Consider the following 21,456-nt stretch of genomic DNA (forward strand, 5'->3'; position numbering starts at 1 on the left):
ACAAATCTCCCACCCAGTCCTGCTGTCTTCTTCACTTACCACAGCTGCAGTTGGTACTGAACCCTGTCATTTGTGTTTTAAGTTTATTTGTAATGCTCTTCATCATACTAAAGTTTCAAATAGTCAAATCTAGCCCCTTTTCTAAATTACTATGTTACCTTGAGCTTTTCACTTTCTTTCTATCATCTTCAGTTTTATCAGCTATAAAATGAGTCAGTTGGCTTATTTGACTTTTGAGTTCAAAAATTATTTCAATAATATTTTCATAGTATTTTTGTATTAAAAATTTAATAGTAATAGTAAGAATCCACCTTTTAGAAATACCACAAGGAAATAATCATAAATATTTATGTACACATATATTAATCACATTATTAAGGGAAGTAAAAAACTTCAAATGGACTAAATTCTATTAGAGAATTTGTTAAGCAAATTATGACAGATGAATAGAATCCAGTGCTACGAAAACAGTAAAACTAAAGTTTTGAATAATATTTAACAAGAAACTCTACTTAGAACAGTGGCATGGCAAAATACAGATTCTAAAACAATATATGTAATATGATAACAATTTTATAAAAAGAAAAAACATATATGCAGAGCAAAAAGAACCTAAAGAAACACACTAAGGTGTTACAAGTCATTATTTCTGGGTTAGAAGATTGAGGGTATGATAGGCAGAGTAATGGCCCTGCAAAGATGTTCATGTCCTAATTTCTGAAGCTGGTGAAGGTTACCACACATGGTAACATGTGTATGTAATTAACTTAGTAATCTTGAGATGGAAAGATATTCTTGGATTATGCAGGTGGACAATGTAATCACAAGGGTTCTGCTGGCTTTGAAAATGGAGGAAGTGACCATAAGCCAAGGAATGCAGGTGACCTCTAGAAGCTGAAAAGGGCAAGGAAACAAATTCTCCTCTAGAGCCTCCAGTGGGTATGAAGCCCCCTGACACCATGACTTTAGCCCAGTGAGACTTCTCATCTTTGACCCTTTAATCTACTAAATGTACAGCAGTTTGTTACAGCAGCAATAGGAAACTAGTACAGAGAGTTATTTCTGTTTTGTTGTTTATGCTTTCTCCATTTGCATTCTCAAAAGTAAGCATGTATCTGCAGTCAGAAAAATATATATAAATAATGATAATCACAAATAATGATCATTACAAAGCACTTTCACATACATGACCTTACTTATGTCCACACGTGTCTTGCAATAGAGGTGGGAGGCAGAAAGCTGAGGTGACTGAGTCCATCTCACAATCTTGCTGTCTGGCCCCAGCTGGGCCCCCATAACTTACCATGCTGTCATAATAAGAGCAGAGGGGACTGGGAGACAAAGAAAGATGGATAAAATGACAGTGGTGCACCAAGGACAGGCCCACTATTGTGAATCAGTCCAGATAAGAATATGGAAAATCTTGTCCAGACTTCAGATGAGAGTGAGGTTCTAGGGTAGCAGAATGGAGGAAGAGTTTTGGAAATGTAGGGTTTAAATACTGGGAACGTCAGGGTCACTGGGAATAAAAGGAAAAGAGCCAGTCCCTGGGAAATGGAGCTGGTAAGAGCATAGTACAGAACCACTCCCGATAGTGCACTTAAGTTCAAGATTCCAGTACCCTAGGAATGGGGAAATGCCAAGCTTTCAGAGACTGTGCAGAATACATGGAGCTATAAGATAGTCATTTTGGAGATCTGGCCTTCCCACATGAGCATGAGGGGAGGGATCCAACCCTTACACAAAGAGCAGCAAAAGCTATTTCCATACCCCAATGGGTCCTGGAGCAAGAGCCCCTGATGGGCAAAAGCTACTCGGTTCCACGAGGGACGTGAAGTACCTGCCAAAGGCTTCAGATTGAAAAGACACTGACATGTTCATTGAACAAATACCTCCCCAGGGTCTACTCAGTTCCTATGCTGCATGCTGAGGGAACAGAGATAAACAAGACATGTTCCCTATCACAAGGAAGCTCATTTCATATCCATCACCCAATTCCATTTGATACCACAAGCACACAATTGTTTTGTACTCTTACTGGTTCTTAGGCATACACATTGCCTCCAAGAAATTTGTAAATCCTCTAGAAAATGCACTGGTCCTTGCATTTTTTACCTCACCGTAACGTCTAACACAATGATAGTTACATGATAGCCAATTGATGAATGGACTTTGGGAACTTCTAGAACATCCAGATCTGTTGAGCTTATTTATATTCACTTTGGGGAAATTCTAAGGAAAGAACAAGTGTTTATTGGGCATCTAGTATGTACAAGACATTATGGTAGTTACAAGAGAGGCTGCAAAGATGCAAAAGAAGTGGAAGTGCCTGCCCTTTGGGAGTTCAAAATCTAGCTGGGGAGAAACACTTGAAAAATGAATTACGAGGAAAAGCTTAGGTGACAGCTACATAGAACAATGAAAGAGACATCAAAAAGGCAATGCCAGGGCTTCCCTGGTGGCGCAGTGGTTGAGAGTCCGCCTGCCAATGCAGGGTACACGGGTTCGTGCCCCGGTCCGGGAAGATACCACATGACGCGGAGAGGCTGGGCCCGTGAGCCATGGCCGCTGAGCCTGCGCGTCCGGAGCCTGTGCTCCGCAACGGGAGAGGCCACAGCAGTGAGAAGCCCGCGTACCACAAAACAAACAAACAAACAAACAAAAAAAGGCAATGCCAGATTAACTGCCTTCTGTTTGGAGCAATCAAGAAAGGTTTTTACAGAGTAGTTGGGATTTGAGCTGAAAGATAACTAGGATTTGAAAGAGGGTAAAAAAAGAGTGTATTCCAAGTGGGAAAATGCTCTGAAGGGTGGTGGTAGAAATGCACAAAACACATATGGGAAAAAAATGATGCTCTAAGTCTTACAAACATCATGACTGACTTGCCTCATGTAAATATGCATATATGTATCACTCTCCGTGGACCACCAAGGAACTCCCCTATATATCAGTCTTCAGTTCCTTTTATGTAAAGTCACTAAACAAATAGATGAGCAAAGGTGCTTTCTGTTGAAATCCCCAGGTTAAAAAGTCTTTTGTTGTTAGATAATTGTAAACTTTTGAAATAGCTATCTCTGTTACGAGCATTGATAGTTATTAACTTTTTAAAGGAAAGGAAATCCAATTTTGAAAAAAGTTTAGATGAAAAACAGCTGCAGGCTCCTAGCAATGGCCCTTCCTGGATACCTAAGGTAGCTACAGAAGGAAATGAGACTTGTTACAAAGCACAAACTATGAAGAAAGACAAAAATGGAAAGCCCTGATGTATATGAGAATGTCTCATATATTCTGAAAACTGTTTCTAAGAGTTTCTAAATACAAATGTATCAGCCTAGAATAGAAAAAAAAAGAGGTAGCTGAAAATATTTTCATTATGACGGATAGGGGGTTCTGGCCCCAGTCTTTACACTTAGCAGTTGTGATACTTTAGGCAACTCACTGGACACCTCTGAGCCTCGTTTTTTCATTCACTAATGGTGAATCCCTCCCCTCCTTACCACAGGGTGTTCTGAGAGGCTGAGCAGATATAAGGTGCTGTTCTTATTAAATCAAACAGCATAATCACATGTAAAACTGTCACCTGAGGCCTCAGCAGGTTCTCAAACTGTGAGTGGAATCTGAATTGAATTAGCATTGTTTTTAAAAGTCAGTGAACATTATCATCTCAAAGTGATATATAAGCATCAAAAGTGAATATATTTATTTCAGAGAGTAGAAAAACCAAGGTCTACAGAATATCGTAATTCCTTCTTATTCATTGTTATATACCCAGCACCTAGCACTATGTCTAGCATATGGTAGATCCACAATAAATATTTATTAAATGAATGAATGAATACTTCTCTCCAAGCTCTCCCCTAGTACTCTCATTTGCAAAATCTCCCTATCTCTGTCTTCAAGATATACAAGGTATTCACCAAGGGACCTCAATGAGATTTAGTTTTTCTCTTTAGGGAAGGTATTTTATTTATATGTAAGAAGGTTAACAGGGTATATCTAAATTAAAATTTATAGGCCTTTAGTATAAACAGAAATGCCTGTTATTCAGTGTTTTTTAAATGCCATAATAGACACATTGTAAATCACAAGTTAATACCCAGTGAAGGGAAAATAGATCCCAAGGGTTTTGAAGTATTAAAGTAAAAGACCTGTCCCTTTAAAAGGTCTGCATCCCTGTAATATACAAGTAATAATAATGATGATGGTGAGGATGAGGACTTCTGCAATGAGCACAAAGGCAATGATGACAATAAATTTTATAGTGAAAATTACAATTCTGTTTCTTAACACTAATAGCGCAGGTAAACTAGTCACCAGCTTTGCTATATACAATCTTACCGTATGTGACTGTCCTTAAATGTTGGGTTAACCCCCTTACATTGCAAACCTTAAGCTTCAGAAAGATTGAACCCAAGCCTAAACATCAGCTCTTGGGTAGGACTTTGGTTGGTCTACAAAGAATAGACCCAGTTCCTCTGTTTATGGCTAGTCGCCCCACCCAGGACTTCTTTAGATGACCTCCCTCACCGTGGAGATCCTTGCTTCCTTTTGAATGAAACCCAGGCACTTCTCTCTGGACTTGGAGGTCTTTAACTAAATTTAATCACCAGAAACATTGCCAAAGAAGGGCAAATGTGTGCATTTACACTGCATCCTGAACTTTTCAGGAGGTGCCACGGTTCTGTAGGACTCAGGAGGTCCGCAGGTAGGGAGAAAGGAAAAGTCTCCCTGCTGATGCTAAGACAGACCAAAACATTCTCCACATACATGTGGTTACAACTTGTCCACCAGCATCACAAAAACAAAGCTGAGTGGCCCTTTCCTACTTCCAGCTGTCACCTGTGGTCAAGACTTTTTGTGTGATAAATTTTCCATTTCAAAACTGTCCTTAGCATTCATTTTAATTTAATTTTATCTGAACCATATGGTTGAGGTGACAAAGTACAGGGTAATTTGCTCTAGGCTTCACCTATTTCTTAAAACAACCCTGAACCATCCCTCTCCCACCATGTGGCACTAATTGCTTTTCTCACTGATCATGTCCAAAGTACTCTCTAGAACAAGCAAACTGACCTGCTTAGTGACTCCCATATTCAATATAGGCATTCTCATCCTGCCTGCCACGTGCCACCTTCATTCCTACAATTGGCCTTTCCTTTCTTTTCTATCGATATACAACTTCCCTTCTTTCGAAACATGTTTCAAAATCCAACTCCTCATGGAAACCCCCCTTAATTAATCCCCCTTCAGTGCCACTTCATTCTCTAGCTTCTCAGAGCTGAGGTAGAGTATTGACAGCCAGAGTAATTATTAATGATAATATCAACTATTTATTGGAGTTTTGTCACGTGCCAGACATTCTGTTATGCATTTTACATGTAGTGTCCCTAATCCTCACGCCTGAAAAGTGAGTACTATTATCTCTAATTTACAAATGAGGAAACTGAGGCTTGAGTGACATGTTCAAGGTCACAGGGCAACTAAGTGGCAAATCCAGGGTTCAAACCATGATTTAGCTGCCTGCTGAGCCCATGCTCCTTCTCTCACAGCAAATATTCCCCACGGTACTGCACTGAATTGATGGTGACTTCCTTTGTAAGTCTCTCCCCGCTCCTCAACCACCATCACCAAAGAAAATGTATGTTCCTCTTGTATATCCTCAATATGCTGTTGAATTGAGTCGAACAGCTTAAAGCCAGAAAACACATCTCTTATTTTTTTTAATATATTCCATCCTTGTGCTCAGCGCATAAGGTAATCATTAAATGTTAATGACTAAGCGAAATGGAATAAAATCAGTGTTGTGGTAGCCATTTTTAAGCTTTAAGAGTTTAAATGAGCAAGCCCGTACATAGCACCACAGCTGGGAGTGCCATATTGCCATTAAGCCAGAAGGAGGATTCACGGGATGGGAACATTGAAAACAGACACCACAAGAATGGTTAAGTCAGCTCTCCAAACCACTTTCTACAAGTAGCTACTGCTTTTCCCTCCATAATAATTTCACAATGATTAACCTGCTAGGTGAAAAATCCCAGGCAAAAACCTGAGTGTCAGAGGAGTTTAGAATAGCCACTGAGTATCAGGCTAAGGTTGGAGGTGATGTGGACAGAGGTAGACTCATTCCCATCTAGCTGGTCAGAAATGTAAGAGAACTGCCATCTAGATTTCTATTATGGGCTTTATCTTTCAGAATAAATGCCCTTTTTTTTTTACTCATTAGATTTATGAAATCCAATCTCACATTCCAACACACATGGATATCAAAATGTGTATTTGGTGAGGAAGAGTATCTTACGTTATCAATTTCTGCTTCCTTTGCTCATAGCACAAAATCCTACTTTTTGCCAAAACCTTACTTTGTAGATTTTTAACTTAATTAAATATATAGGCAATTACTGACACCATCTGTCTTCATAGAAAAAGAACAAGAAGTGACACAAAAGACTGGAACTCTGAAGGGAATCTTTAGCAAACAAATTCTTCTAGCTCTGCTACAGCAATATTTATTTTTAGGAGCCCTTATGTTATTTTAAATCATTTATGCTTTTTAGAAATAATGAATTTGAGCTATACTTAAAATGTGGTGGCTTTGGTATGATTTTTTAAAAGAAAATATCAAGTAATCCGTTGCTTTTTCAGTAAAACAAAAACTTAAACATGCTGTTGAACATCTGTTACTAGTACAGTCTAACACAGCACTTAAAATCCTTTAAAATCCCTGAAAACCTTTATAAAGTTACATGAATCTTTGGCATAAATGGAACTGTTTTAACAATATGTATATTCCTTTAAACATATATTTTGCTTTCTTAAACATAAGAGTCATTGTGTTGCCTAGCATTCCAAGCCCTTATAAATAAATAAATGAAATGGCTTCACTTTTTGAGGGAGTCAGTCTTCCCCTATCATGCCACATTCCTAGCCCACTCTAGAGTACTACTTATTTATGTCTGTTTTTTAAACCTTATGCAATTTCTTCACAAAAGTCTTAATATGTAAATAATAGCAAACCAACCCATTGAAACTTGAACAGGATAAGTCAGGAACCAATACAAAATAAAAGTCCAAATAAAATAACAGAATTCCCCTCCCATGAGGAGTACATTGTCAGGAAATACAAAGGGATTATAGAGAAAAGTCACATGTGGCTCCAAGAAGGGCATGGAATTGGCAGTTACCACCAAGGAGGACAACTGGGTTTTTCTGCAGGTCTTCCCTGAACTGAAAGGAGCAGGTTTTGAATCCCTTGTGTCAGCTACTAAGAGCCCTACCCTCCATAAGTTGAAGTGTGTATAAGAGGACAGCTCTAACGAGGCTCGATATAAAAAAGACACTTTTCAAAGAAATAACTGTAAGACTTCTCTACTCATATTAAAGACTTATGGTATACCAAAGAATATGCTGTCTCAGATTTGGGGCGAAAATATCAATATATATATTTTGTATTTTTTATTCACTTGTTGATGAAGGAAATATGAAGAAAGTGATTTCACAATCACTTGTGATTGTGGAGCCCTAAAGCTCCACCCATATGTTTCTGGAAAGTGCCACAGGACTTCTTTTGATCACAGGTAGGAACCTCGGCTTTTTGCTTACACTGAAGGACAATATTTCTTTGTCTTCTTTTAAAATATAAATTTATTTATTTATTTATTTTTGGCTGCTTTGGGTCTTTGTTGCTGCGCGCGGGCTTTCTCTAGTTGCAGGGAGCGGGGGCAACTCTTCGTTGCAATGCACTGGCTTCTCACTGCGGTGGCTTCTTTTGTTGTGGAGCACGGGCTCTAGGCACACAGGCTTCAGTAGTTGTGGCACACGGGGGCCACGGATTGAACCCATGTCCCCTACATTGCCAGGCAGATTATTAACCACTGTGCCACCAGGGCAGTCCCCCTATTTCTTTGTCTTTATAAAGCTCTTTCATTATAGGCTCTCAAAGTGCTTTACAGACAAATAATGGGGAAGGCGAGGCAGAAAGGTGTTCAGTGGCTTGCCCAAAGTTCCACGGTAAATCACAGGCCTTTCTCTGGCTTCAGAACCACCGAGTAATTGGTGGAGATTCTGGATGTGACTGCCAGCAGCGTGGTGATCTCTCGCTTCTACCAAGCATTTGTTTCCCTGCCAGGTGGAGAGTAATATCCAAGATCAAGCATGGGAAGAAAACCTGGACTTCAGAGCCAGGCAAACTTGGACCTTAATCCTAGCCCTGCCACTTAGCTGTGGAACTTGGGCAGGTTTCTGGGTTCCTTGAGCCTCCATTTCCACTTCTATAAAATGGGGGTGTTAATATCTACTTCACAAGGTTGTTGTGAGGATGACATGAGAAAATGCCAGAGTGCCTTGTACATAATAGACCCTTAATATACATTAATTCCCCTTCCTCTTTCCTTCCCCAAGTCTCCCTCCTAGAGTCTGTCCTCCATGTGGTCAAGTAGGCAGCTTTCTAAATATTGCTGCCATCAACAAAGACAGCATATTGGCTTGATAGGGTGCCAAATCTTTCAAACACCAGAGTCTGTAGACAACAAAGGCAAAGTTGTGGAATATATATTCATCTCTCAGATAACCAAATCCAAAAGGTTCCATTACAGTAAACAGCCCTCTACCATCACCAAATTAGTCATGACTCATTGTATTATTGGATTGACTCGATGTCACTATGGAGGGCACAGGGCTTGGGGGACACCCAAAACCACAGAAGGCAGGCTGAGGCATTGGGGGCCCCTCGAATGAGCAACAGGATGGAGGAAGGGAAGCAGATGTGTTTAAGACAAAGCTTCCTTTGTGCCCACTTGCCTGACCAGCCCTGCCTCTCTTCTGGATTTGACCACACTCAGCCCCACTCAGTACAGGAGCTGATACAAAGTGAAAGCCTGCAGTGGGCAGTCAGAGGAAGTATTCTGCCTGTCACAGAAAAGTGACACTGCATCCCCAGACCTAATTGAGTCTTTCTGACAGATGCTAATATATTATCCCTTCCAGCCCATGACTGCTTATTGAGATCCAGGTACTAACCCTTGCTGAGTGCTAGTTTGCTTTAGTGTATAAGGCAGGTATTTTTTACCCACACATGGAAAAGCTTTTTAAAGTGTAGACTTGAAGAATACCTAGAATAAATTCAGAGGGCAGTCTGGGAGGTGGTTTCTCACAGTCTCCCTCATTCAGTCATGATTTCCACATGCAACTAGATTCAAACAAGTGGCCATACAAATTGTGGAGGCGTCCGCCCTAGAATGTGTTTACTGGAGACTGGGATGTGTGTGTGTGTGTGTGTGTATGTAGCAGCTTTATTGAGATATCATATATATAAAACTCACTATTTTAAAGTGTACAGTCCAGTGGCTTTTAGTATATTCACTGAGTTATACAGCCATCATAATTATCTAATTTTAGACCATTTCCTTTACTCTAAAAAGAAACTGTACCATTAGAAATCACTTCCCATACCCTCTTCCTTCCAGCCACTGAAAACCACTTTCTGCCTCTATGGATTTCCCTATTCTTGACATTTCATATAAATGGGATCATATACTAGGTGGTCTTTTGTGACTGGCTTCTTTCACTTAACAGAATATTTTCAAGGTTCATCCATGTTTAAGCATTTATCAGTGCTTCATTCCTTTTAATGGCTGAATAATATTCCATTGTATGGATGTACCACATTTTGTTTATCCATTCATCAGTTGATGGACATTTGGGTTGCTTCTCCTCTTTAATGGTTATGAATCATGTTGCTATAAACATTCATGCACAAGTTTTTGTGTAAACATGTTTTCATTTCTCTTGGTTGCATACCTAGGAGTAGAATTGATGGGTCATATGGTAACTCTACATCAACTCTTTGAGGAACTGCCAAACTGTTTTTCAGAGTGGCTGCACCATTTTACAATCTTACTAGCAATGCATGAAGGTTCCTTTTTCTTCATATCTTTGCCCACACTTGTTATTGTCTTTTTTATTTCAGCCACCTGTGTAGGTTTGAAATGGTATCTCTCCTGTCTGTGTTTTAAAGGGAAGATTTATTTCCTTGTGTTATTTAATGGAATCATCCAACAAAGATTTATTGCACATACATATCAGGAGTGCTGTGCTAGGTTTTATGCAGGATTCAGATATGAATCAGAGGACCCTGCTGTAGGTCTGATTCTCCTCTCTAGGAATTTCCCAAATGTAAACAAACTTGCCTTGGACTTGAAATCAAGAGCTCTGAGCTCTTGTCTCTACCCCTCTTGGAGTCTTGTGCCTGGGGTTTGAGGAGGCTGGGCAAGATCACCTCCAAGGCCACAGCCTGTGTTTCTTGCCCACATAGTCTGCAACCAAGGTTGTTCTTTATAAAACGTTCTGGTTTACTGGAGCTGTCAAGGAAACTGGGAGGGAATGCCGAACTTTGCTGCCAACTCTTTGAACTGATGGGGCCACTGCTTCATGCACATCCCCACCTCACTTGGCAAGACAGCCTTCCATGTCCACAAGGACTGGGCACAGGAATCCTCCCCCATGGGAGCTCCTGAACAAGCACCTTCTGCCTTGAAAATCCACACAAAAGCCTTTTAGAGATCATTTGCAGTAACTTTAAAAGAGCACTTCTCAACTAAGCAAATCATTCACAAGTCCTGACATTTATAGTGTGAATATTGAAGAAGAATAACTATATACAGCATGGGATTATTATACTGAATTGGCATGGAAGAAGCATATATAATTACTAGTCCCAGAAACCTATAACAGGTTATAAAAATTGGGTTTTCATGTTTATTATAGCTTACTGCTTAATGTCAAAATAAGAAAATGGCCTTCCAAAAATTCATAATAAAAAAAGTGAGGAAATACTTGAAAAAAGAAATGAGTATGTAATTCTGTACCTTAAGAATACAAATAATATCAGTTAGGCCATCAGTCTCAAAAGTAATAGAAAATCATAAATTTATAAAGGTAGTGGAAGAAGCTTGGAAAAAGGAAGCAGAGAAGGCAAGAGTATGTTAAAAATTTTGTGATTTTTTTTTTTTTTTTTTACAAAAGTGGAAAACATAAGTTCAACTGCTGATGGTACAGGTTTAAATTTCAATATTTTCCATTTTGGATCCCAAAATTAATTTTGAATATAGTTCCTACACATCCTGAAAGAATTTCCAAGGTCACAGAGAAGCTTCTGGCACTATATAGAAATTGGACTATGAATGCTGGTAATTAGGTGTCATGGAAAGAGCTGGAGCAGGAATCAGGAAACTTGATTCCAGCTCTTCCCCTAATTGTGGGACCTGAGTGAGTCAGTTCACCTCTCAGAGTCCTCAGCCATAAAATGAGGAGGTGGGAATGATGAATGTCATTTTAGGTCTGCCAGGACAGAAGTGTTTAAATAGACCTCTTTGGGCCCTGAATATTTTCAGTTTTAGAGATTCCATTACCCTACATCACATCAAATGTACAAACGCACTCTCATGGAATGTGACATAGACATAACTGTGTAAAAGAGTTGTGTTGTGTTTAACTGAGATGTCAATTTTGTTGATATTTCTGTTATTTGACAGTTTTCTTTTCATATTTGGGGGCCAGTAACTGTTTTTTCAGAATCCAAATATTTTTAAGGCCTTTGAAAATCACGGAGGCCCTAGGCATGGTGGACTACTGGGTCCTGAGTGCTAAGTGGCAGGGCCCAGATTTTTTGCTGCCTTTGGCCCCATGAACTCCAAAGGCCCAATATAAGGTAGTATCCAGGGTGGGTGGGAGAGAGAATGGATACTCTAGTTGCTCAGAGACACCCTTATGGAGCTGTGATTTAAATCGTGCCCAAAAGGATACATAGGATTAATAGAAACAGAGGGGAAGGCCTCCAAGATGAATACTAGGAGTGTCAACTGTTGATTGGGGCCCTGGGTGACTGCCCCATCCAGCAGTAACTGCAGTTCTTCACCTCTCTGAGAGACTGGGCCATCCCAGAAGCTACCACTAGGTGGCAACATGCCAAGAGGCTGCAGTCCCCTCTGCCTATCTATAGATATTTTTATGTAATACAATTCTTACCAACTATTATAATCACATTAATATTTTCCTATGTAAAAATTCTTACAGTGCAGTGTACCACCTGCCTTAAAACTAAGTATCAGGTGTGTTGTTTACCACAATGGAGAGTTTGATGCTGTTTGGTGATTTAGTGATGGGAAGAGATCTCATTTAGTTGCTGCTTAAGAAAGTATGCCTACTCTGTATGATAGCCGGGATTCTGGAGCCTGTTTTTAAACAGCATTCGAGAAGAGTTAAGTGTGTACACTGTCTCTGAGAATCAGGCAAGAATACCGAAGTCAAGAGTCAAGCGAGTTCTTACTCCTGCCCCAGACTCTGCTCCTGGCAGGCACACAGGGAACAAATCCAAACAGATTTGTTTCTGACAGACCCCACAATAATAGTCTCATGCAATATCTCATGTAGTCACTGGATCTTCTCAACAACCCTCAGAGATAGTGACCACTGGTCTGTGTTAACAGACAAGGAAACGGAGGCCCAGAGAGGGGAAGGAAGTTAAGATCACACACACAGTAAGTGGCGAGGCCAACACTCCCTTCCAGTGAGGTCCTGTAACTCTGGTCCAGTGCTCTTTCCATCCAGTGAAGACATTTACCTCCCTCCAGGCACTGGCCTCTCTAGTCCCTATCGCCCTCAAGCTGCCATCACTTCTTTTCCCTACCAAGCTGCCCCTACCCTTCTCAGCCTTATTTCATCTCGACCTAAACCTGCTGAGAAGCATGTCCCCTAGGGAAGGCCCCATGTCCTACAGACCTTGCCTCTCCCCAACCAAGGAGACCCTTGAGCCCGAGGCCCAAAAGTAACAGCAGAGAAAAAGATGCCTCCCTACAGGGACTGATTCTGCTTTATCCCTCCCAACCCAGCCAAGCACATCCTCCTGATTTTACAGCTGAGAAAGGAGAAAAGGTGCCTGAGATCCCATCCCATCCTCTAGAACACCATTCAACAAAGGCATCTCACACCTAACAAGCCAAAACCTGAAATCTTAATTTTACCCTTTAAACTATTCCTCTAGCAATCTTTCCCACTCAGTACATGGTAATTCCACCCTCCCATTTTTTCAGGGCAAAAGTCTTGGAGACATCCTTGGCTCCTTCCTTTCTCTCACACCTGCATCCAACCCATCAATAAGTCCTTTAGGTTCTAGTTTTGAAATGTATCTATAATATGACCGATTCTCTCACCCTCTACAATGACTGTGCTGGACCATCCACCATCATCTCTCACCCAGATTACTGCAAACAGCCTCCTTGCTGACCTCCCTGTTTCCATCCTTGTCCCCTTATGGTCTCTTCTCCCCACCGCAACCAGGGTAACCCTTTAAAAATATGAGATATCATGTCACTCCTCTGCTCAGCACCCTCCAGTGGATTCCCAGCCTCCACAGTTAATAAGTAGGAAATAAGCCCCCAGCTCTGTATCTAGCCAAACCAGTAAGGACAGAGGGAACCTTGGCTACCCATGGCTGTATCGTCCAGCCAGCAGAGAGCTGGGCAGGTGGCCTGGTCTACATAGCTTAGGCATAGCTGTGGGTCTTACTGAGGGTTTGGTCTTGCTCTAGAAAGAATCAAGTGATCAAATAATGGGTTTCCTATAACGTTGGGACTGTGAATGAAGACATGAACATGGGCAGGGAGGTGGTACACACATCCCTCAGCCACAACAGGCTGCTGAGGAGGGTGGGCTGTGTATTGCACTCTGTTCTAAAGGCCTGATGCCATCTCTATGGTGGGTGAATTCTCAGTGCTGCATATCTCAGTAGCCTTAGTTGGAGGTCTACCTTTTGAAAAAATTCCACACGAGCAACAACATGGATGGACCTGGGGGTTATTATGCTTAGTGAAATAAGTCAGAGAAGACAAATACTGTTTGTCATCACTTATATGTAGAATCTAAAAACTTAAAACAAACTAGTGAATATAACAAAAAGGAAACAGACTCATAGATATAGAGAACAAACTAGTGGTTACCAGTGGGGAAAGGGACAGGGAGAGAAGCAAGATAGGGGTAAAGGATTAAGAGGTACAAACTATTATGTATAAAACAAATAAGCTACAAGGTTATATTGTACAGCACAGGGAATACAGCCAATATTTTATAATAACTTTAAATGGAGTATAATCTGTAAAAATACTGAATCACTATGTTGTACACCTTAAACTAACATATTGTAAATCAATTATATTTCAATTTTAAAATTTGAATGAAAAAAAACACTATGAATATCCTGAACAACCTACTGATTATTTTTCTAAATTTATTATCAGAATGAAACGTTTTAAATAAAATTTTCAAATCAAAAAAAATTCTACACATGCTTAGGAATCTTCCCAGTTAGCCTCATAGCTGCATCTAGAGGCAACTGAGGGAGGGTCCACCAGGACTATTATCCCCAGTGATTAGTCAAGGAAAGTGGCCCAGAGAGGTGACTTTGCTGAGAGTCACGAATATTTGTCTTAGACCTGGTACCAAGAGTAAGGCCTTTAGCAAGTCACTTACCCTGTCTGGAGCGTCAGATTCTTCTGCTTACAAATAAAGATGAAAAAGGAAAGAAAACCTAGAGATGGGTCTGCAAAACATCCATGGACTCTGACAGCTCTGAAATTCTATGATTCTTCAACAAATGTTATTTAATCTATAAGTTAGTCTCCCAGTCCCATACCTACCCCAATGCCCATAAGAGAAGGTTGGCAAGACCAAACTCTTTGCTACTTCATTTGCCCTTGGAGATAGTTACAGAATGTAGGGCCTTAGCACATCTGCCCACATCTATATCCTCTGCCACCCATCCATCCTGCCTGTCACAGGAAAGAGGCAGAAGCAGCAGAGGTGATCAGGCGGCCTCCATCTGCCTGGAGCACCTAAGGCAAAAAGAGCTCAATACCGGGACCCTCTCTCCCTCACCTCCCCACACAGAACTGTGTTATTACCATTTCATCCCAAAGCTTGCAGCCCAAGAAGGACCCAGAACCTTGGAACGAACGATTCTGGGCAAGCTCGCCTCTGCCTGACCCTGTCTTCAGTTCTCACACGCTTGTTTAAAGGCAATGAGGTTGTTGCAGTTTCTTGGTTTGCCTTCTGCCCTGTGCTCCGCCCACCCCGCCTCAGGTCTCCCAACACAGCGGCAGTGAGGACTGCATCCAGCCCAGCGCCGGTCAGGGAGTAGAGAGCTGGGCCTCTGCAGCACCTCTCCTCACCCCATCCCACCCTACTGGCCCTGCCCCTGGCTGTAGTTGCAATGGACTTTTTTTGCAACCAATCAAATTAGAAATAGAATGTGAACCACATGTATAATTTTTAATTTTCTAGTAGCCTCATTTTAAAATGTAATCAAGAAAAGAAGTGGCTTCCCTGGTGGCGCAGTGGTTGAGAGTCTGCCTGCCGAGGCAGGGGACACGGGTTCGCGCCCCCGTCCGGGAAGATCCCACATGCCGCAGAGCGGCTGGGCCCGTGAGCCATGGCCGCTGAGCCTGCGCGTCCGGAGCCTGTGCTCCGCAATGGGAGAAGCCACAACAGTGAGAGGCCCACGTACCACAAAAAAAAAAAAAAAAAAAAAAAAAAAGATGAAAATAATTTTAATACATAATGTGTTTTATTTAACCCAACATAACCAAGAATAGTATCATTTCGACATGTGATCTGTATAAAATATTATTAATGAGATATTTCAGATTCTTCAAAATCTGGTGTGTATTTTACATTTATAGCACATCTCAATTTGAACCAACCTCATTTCAAGTGCTCAATAGGTACACATGGCCAGTGGCTGCCATATTAGATAGTGCAGATCTAGAATATACATGAGAGTCTATATATAATTTTACTTACCATAAATCTGCTAATGTTAACATTTTGTTATATTCTCATCTAGTCTTTTCTAGATATAGTATTATTTTTACAAAGTTGAAGTCATATTGCCCATATGACTATATCCTTCTCTTGCTGTTTTGTGTATCTTCCTACATCATCAAAAGTGAGTCACAATCATTGTCTTTAATGATAATATCATAGATTATCCCATCACTTGGGTGTGTCATAATCTCCTTATCCAGTGCCCAAATGTTGGACAGCTGCAATTTTTCAGTTTTACAAATAGTGCTGAGATGAAGATTTTTATGTTGCTCATGCTTCTTAAGGGCTTGATGTAAATCTCTCTAGTGTTCTAGCCATTTTTTTAAAAATGGATTTTGAATATCAGTCAAACAATTATCAACAAGGGCTTTATGACTGGGAGCTGAGACACCTTGGTTTCTTGTCCCACACCTTTGATATGTGGCTCTGAAGCCCAGGGCAAACCACTTTGCTTCTCACCCTAGAGTTGCTCCATTTATAAAATAAACCAACTGTATTTGATGATTTTTAAGAGTCTTTCCAGCGCTAACCTTCAGTGATGTTTTTCCCTCAACCTCACATCTAACCAATTAACCTGTCAAACTAGTCGTTTCAAGTCCTATCAAAGCCACCTCCTAAACATTTAAAAATATATCCACTTCTCTCCATCCCCAGTCTAGTGCCTTTCTATGTATATCATCGCTCATCTAAATTGTGATGCAGAGTGAGATTAGGTTCTAAACATTAACAGCGAAATCCAAAATCAAGAATAGGATTAAATGAGATATGTGTGAAAGCTTGGGGCTGGCATGTGAAAGCCTGGGGCTGGCACAGAGGAGATGTTCAATGAATGTTTGCTGCATTTGAATCTGAAACCAGCTTCAAGAAACCCTGTCCCTGAAAAGTTGTGAAGGAGTTCACAGTGAAACATCAGAGGTGCTACTGTGCCCTGCTGGGAGCCAGCCTGCCCCAGACACTAAGAGCTGTCAGAAGACAAAGACTCAGCAGCTTCCCCTAAAGGGCTGACAGTCTAGAGGGGGAAATGGGAACCCCTGTCCGCAAAACAAAGATGCCTCAGGCGGTGTCTTCAATGGAAAAACCAGATGGAGAACAGAACAATTATCTGAGCAATTCAGGCAAGCCTGCTGTTGTGGAAAAGGCGTGAAGAAATTTGTTCTATTTCCTTTGTGACAAGGAGTTAGGGAAGCCTGGGGTAGCAAAAACACTTTGGGTCTACAGAAAGACCAGAGTTCTGGCCTACGCTCTATGATTTTAGGCAAACCACGAAACCACTTTTTGATCTCAGTATCCTCATCGGTCAAATTGAGAGACAGTAATACCAACTTTGTTCAAACCTAACCACCTACTGGATTGAGTTGTGAGGTTGAACACAATGATTATGAATGGGGAAAACAGCTATTAAATGAAGCAATCTAATAACTACATAGGCAACTGAAAATGAGTCTCCTAAGATTCTACTCCTCTTAAAGGAAATGTTTAGTAATCATCAGTAACATCTGTTTTGAACTTTATAATATGCAAGGGAATTTTATGTGCATTTATTCTATTTTGTTTTCAAAACCCATTGTGGTAGTGTTATCATTTGTGCCTTTTACACTGAAGGATACTGAGATTGAGAGAGCTTAAATAACCGTTAAAGTTTCCACTCTCTGCGAGGGCCAGATTCAGGCTCTCTGGCTCCTTGGTTGCCTTCCCACTAAAATCCTCATCACCAAAACATTAATATTATTAACATAATATTAATAATGTTTGTTATATGCATTTCTCTTTGATCAAGGACACTGAAACATCAAAACAGAAGCTCTGGAAAAAAATGTCAGACATGTAAGAACAGCAAGTTCACTTTCTTGTATTAAGGAAAAGTAGCTGTCCCCACCTGATTTGCATTTTATGCAATACAGCAGGAAATATTTAAGTTGACAAATAGGATATTTACAACTGCAACAGATCCTTGGCAGTTAGTTTTTAACAATTGTTGCAAATGTGATTTATTTGCTATTATAAAAGGGCATTACTGTGCGAATATGACTCCTGAAATTAGCATCCGTTTAGCAAGGGGCCTTGACAGCCTGACCTCTTAATATCCTTATAATGATGCCATTTACATTCCATGCTTACTCAAGTCACTCACTGCTAGATTTGTTTGAGAGGAGTCCACTCTAGGGCAGATGTATTCTGTATTTTAACACACCGAGTTGGTGTGGGGGGGCACATGTAGGCCTTCTAAGGGGAAAAACTGTTTAATCAAGTCTTCATGAAAATGTGTTCATTTCCAACTTCCTACAGTGAAAATGCATTACTGCTAATTACAGCATACTCCAGAAACACAATACTTCATGTTTTCTCCACAAGACATTTCCATGGCATGGCTATATTAAACAAGAACACGTTTTGATCCTCTGCAGCTTTAGCTTTTAGTGTGAGTGGGAAACTAGTCCTGGGTAAGGATTGGCTGGGCCAGGATTAAAGCCATCTCCACCAGCAGGGAAAGGGCAGAGGGTGGACTTGGAGCCAGGCAGAACTGGATTCAGATCCCAGCACCACCACTTCCTAGCTGTGTGGACATGGGTACCTCTCTGAACCTCTGTTTCTTTATCAGTGACATAGAGCTGTTATTTTTAAGGTTATTATAAAGATCTGAGATGTTTGTGAAGCACCTGGCACACTGTAGGTACTTGATACATGGGAATTGGTCATGTTTGTGTTGCTTGTCAAAGCTCAGATGTAACCTTCTCCATGATGCAGCCCTGAGTTCAAACTAGACAAACTCAGCCTGTCTGTTCTTTCTGCTTTGGTACTACTTTGTTCCATCCCTTTATCATATCAAGTATTCATTGTGTTGTAATCAACTGAGTATGATTCCATCTGTCTTCCCATTCTTGATGTGTTCTTTACCTTTTACGCTCGGATAACTAGCACAATAATATGCCTTGAGCGTTGAACTCAGGAGGATTCTGGGGGTGCTTCTGGATTCAGTGTAGGGGTGAGGGGTGACAAAAGAAATTAAGGATGGTCTGCCACAGGAGAGGAGAGAGGGTACCATATGACCCACTTTGCCATCAGCAGTTTAGCACATAGTGGATGCTCAGTTAAGTATCTGTCAAAGGTGTTAATGGACATTACTCAATTATCTAGTAGCTTAGAGTAACTTATTGCTTATATATATCTGTTTATCAAAGCATTTTAATATCTATTGCATCATAGTATCCTTCTAATGACCCTGGGATTCAGCTAGGGTGGATGCTATCTTCATTTCCCTGTTGAGGATACTGTGACATTGTAGGGTGGGTGAAGTGACTTTCCTGCACCCTTAAGGTAAAAATAGTGGTAGAGCTAAGGCTTGTAGGTCAACCCTAAGTTTCCCTTAAGAATCATGTTGAGATTCCCAGAGAAGCCAGCACTGCTTTTTCTGAAGCCAGGGCAAACTGCCCTTTTCTAATATTTACGCACTCAGGGCAAACTGCCTTTTTCTAATATTTACTCACTCTTTCCCCCTCTGTCTGCTCTGCTTGAACTCCCCATCCTCTGGAGTTCCCATCCAGCTTCATTTCTCAGTAGCAAGCATTGCACTGGCTACTTTAGAAGTGACAAACCACAGGCAGAAAAATCAAAGTGCACATGAGCCTTTCGGAACCGGGCCTCTCCATCAGATTATCTTGGACAGGTATTTCCAATTGTGTAACCTCCCACAAGAACCTTAAATCTTCTGACGAGAATCAGACTGGAGACTCTATCCCTCAGTTGAACGAAGGAGAAACAGAAGCAAAAACATCTACTCCGTTAAGTCACATGTTCACTGTTGTAGTTGGGTCTGGTGTGGTTTGGGGTGGTCAGAGGTGGTGGGGGCCTTCTCTCCTGGTGGCTGATCACACCCTCACTTCTTCGGCTCCTGTTCTACTCAGGTGTGGGCAACAGGCCTCAACCTCTCATACAGTGACCAGCTGGCCCTGACTCAGCTCACCTTATACTTGACCAACGGCCACCTGGATTGCAGTTTGAGCACCCTTGAAGTGCCCCGCTTTGTTCCCAAGAAAGACAAGAAAATGAGCCACCTAAACGCTGCAGCAATGCCGGTAAGCGACCGATGCTTCCTGATTCTCCTCAGTGCCAGCAATACTCACCCGCCATTTACTGAGCTCTGGTTGTGTGCCAGGCTCTATGGGTCCAGAGAGAAGAAAGAATCTCAGGCAAGTCTTTGAACCTACCAAAATGGGCTTGTGGTACCTGAATGTAGGAAAGGGGAGGTGGCGTCCAGGAAGGGCAAGCACTATGTGGAAGGACGAAAGTACATGGGGCTCTCCAGGGCTGGATGTTTGTGTGTTCCCCTCCATTCTCCTCTCAGCTCGCTTCCCGGGGCAAGTACCTCTATACCCACTGCTTCAATTACCAGAAGCTTCCAACAAAACCCATATTTTTCTAGCCCCAGTCTCTTTTTAGAGCCTCAGACTCCTAGATTCCATATTCAACAGAACGTCTCAGAGTCCTCAAGGGTCAAACTACCCAAAACTGCACTCACCGTCTCTCCTCCCCTATACCTCCTCTTGGCGGGTCAGGCCAGAAGCTGATCACTCACCCTATATCACCACATCCAGTCAGCAACCAGCTCATGTTGATGCTAGCTGCTAAAATGCCTCGACTCTGACCCCTCCTTCCCCCGTCAAAGATACTGCCTTCATTTCAGCTTTCATGGTCTCACACTAGTGTTACAATAGCTTCTCATTAAGACTCCCTGCCTCCTGTCAAGGTGGTTAAAGCGAAAAGTGAATCTGAGCATGCTGCTCCCCTACTTATGACTTTGAAATGACTCCTGTCATCTTCAGGAAAATCCCAACTTCTCAGCTTGGTTAATGAGGTCCCTTGTGATCTGTGGCCCAATCCCCCATTCTCATCACTAGGCCATCTCTAGGGGGCTGGAGGCAGTAGTCCTGGGACTGGTTCAGGGTTACCAACCTCAGGACCCTGGATAACAAAGGGCAAACCTCCGTGGGGACAGTGGGCTAGGTTGGTCCTGGGGAAGGAGAGCAAAGTTCAAGAGGACCAGATGGCCCTTCCTGTAGGTGGGGTATGAGAGCAGATTGGGGCTCAAGCCACAGCTGCTCTGACAATGCCAGAGGCTTTCTTCTGTCTTCTCTTACAACAGTGGGCTTCGTGCCCTTTTTGCAAATGAAGCTCTACTTGAGGTCCAAATATGTCAAGCAGATAAAAGAGGAATGCCAGTGGTTAATAGGACCCCCACTCCAGTGCCCTAGAGATATCTTTTCAGAGCAGTATCTCCTGCCTCTCTGTTGAGTCTCTCTGGGTCCAAGAGACACCTCTGGGTTTAAAGAACACTTGTTTGACTCTGCCCAGGATCCCCACATCACCTTCCTTGGCAGGAACTCAGTGTACACTTGGAAGGGTAGCCTGGAAAGGGTGCCAGATGTCTTGGGGGGCTCAGGCGACAGCCTCCTTCTCCTGCTCAATCCACTTGTCCTATGAGGTACCATTGCTCATGGGAATACCTTAGCTCTCTTTGCTTATTAAGAAGAGAGGGCTTCCCTGGTGGCGCAGTGGTTGAGAGTCCGCCTGCCGATGCAGGGGACA

The 21,456-nt window shown here is 41.7% G+C and overlaps 1 protein-coding gene and 1 long non-coding RNA gene across 2 annotated transcripts in view; one reads left to right on the top strand and one right to left on the bottom strand.

The window, feature by feature from the left end:
- Positions 1-21,456, top strand: part of IQCH (IQ motif containing H) — a 211,878-nt gene that overhangs the window by 158,858 nt on the left and 31,564 nt on the right. Inside the window, exon 17 of the mRNA XM_024128842.3 lies at positions 19,776-19,946. Within this exon, the coding sequence (XP_023984610.1) occupies positions 19,776-19,946 (171 nt within the window). The remainder of the gene's footprint in view (positions 1-19,775; positions 19,947-21,456) is intronic.
- The window catches only part of LOC114487042 (uncharacterized), a 173,424-nt gene that overhangs the window by 96,100 nt on the left and 55,868 nt on the right, over positions 1-21,456 (bottom strand). The gene's annotated exons all lie outside the window — the stretch shown is intronic.

The sequence above is a fragment of the Physeter macrocephalus genome, chromosome 11 (genome assembly GCF_002837175.3).
Source record: "Physeter macrocephalus isolate SW-GA chromosome 11, ASM283717v5, whole genome shotgun sequence".
NCBI lineage: Eukaryota > Metazoa > Chordata > Mammalia > Artiodactyla > Physeteridae > Physeter > Physeter macrocephalus.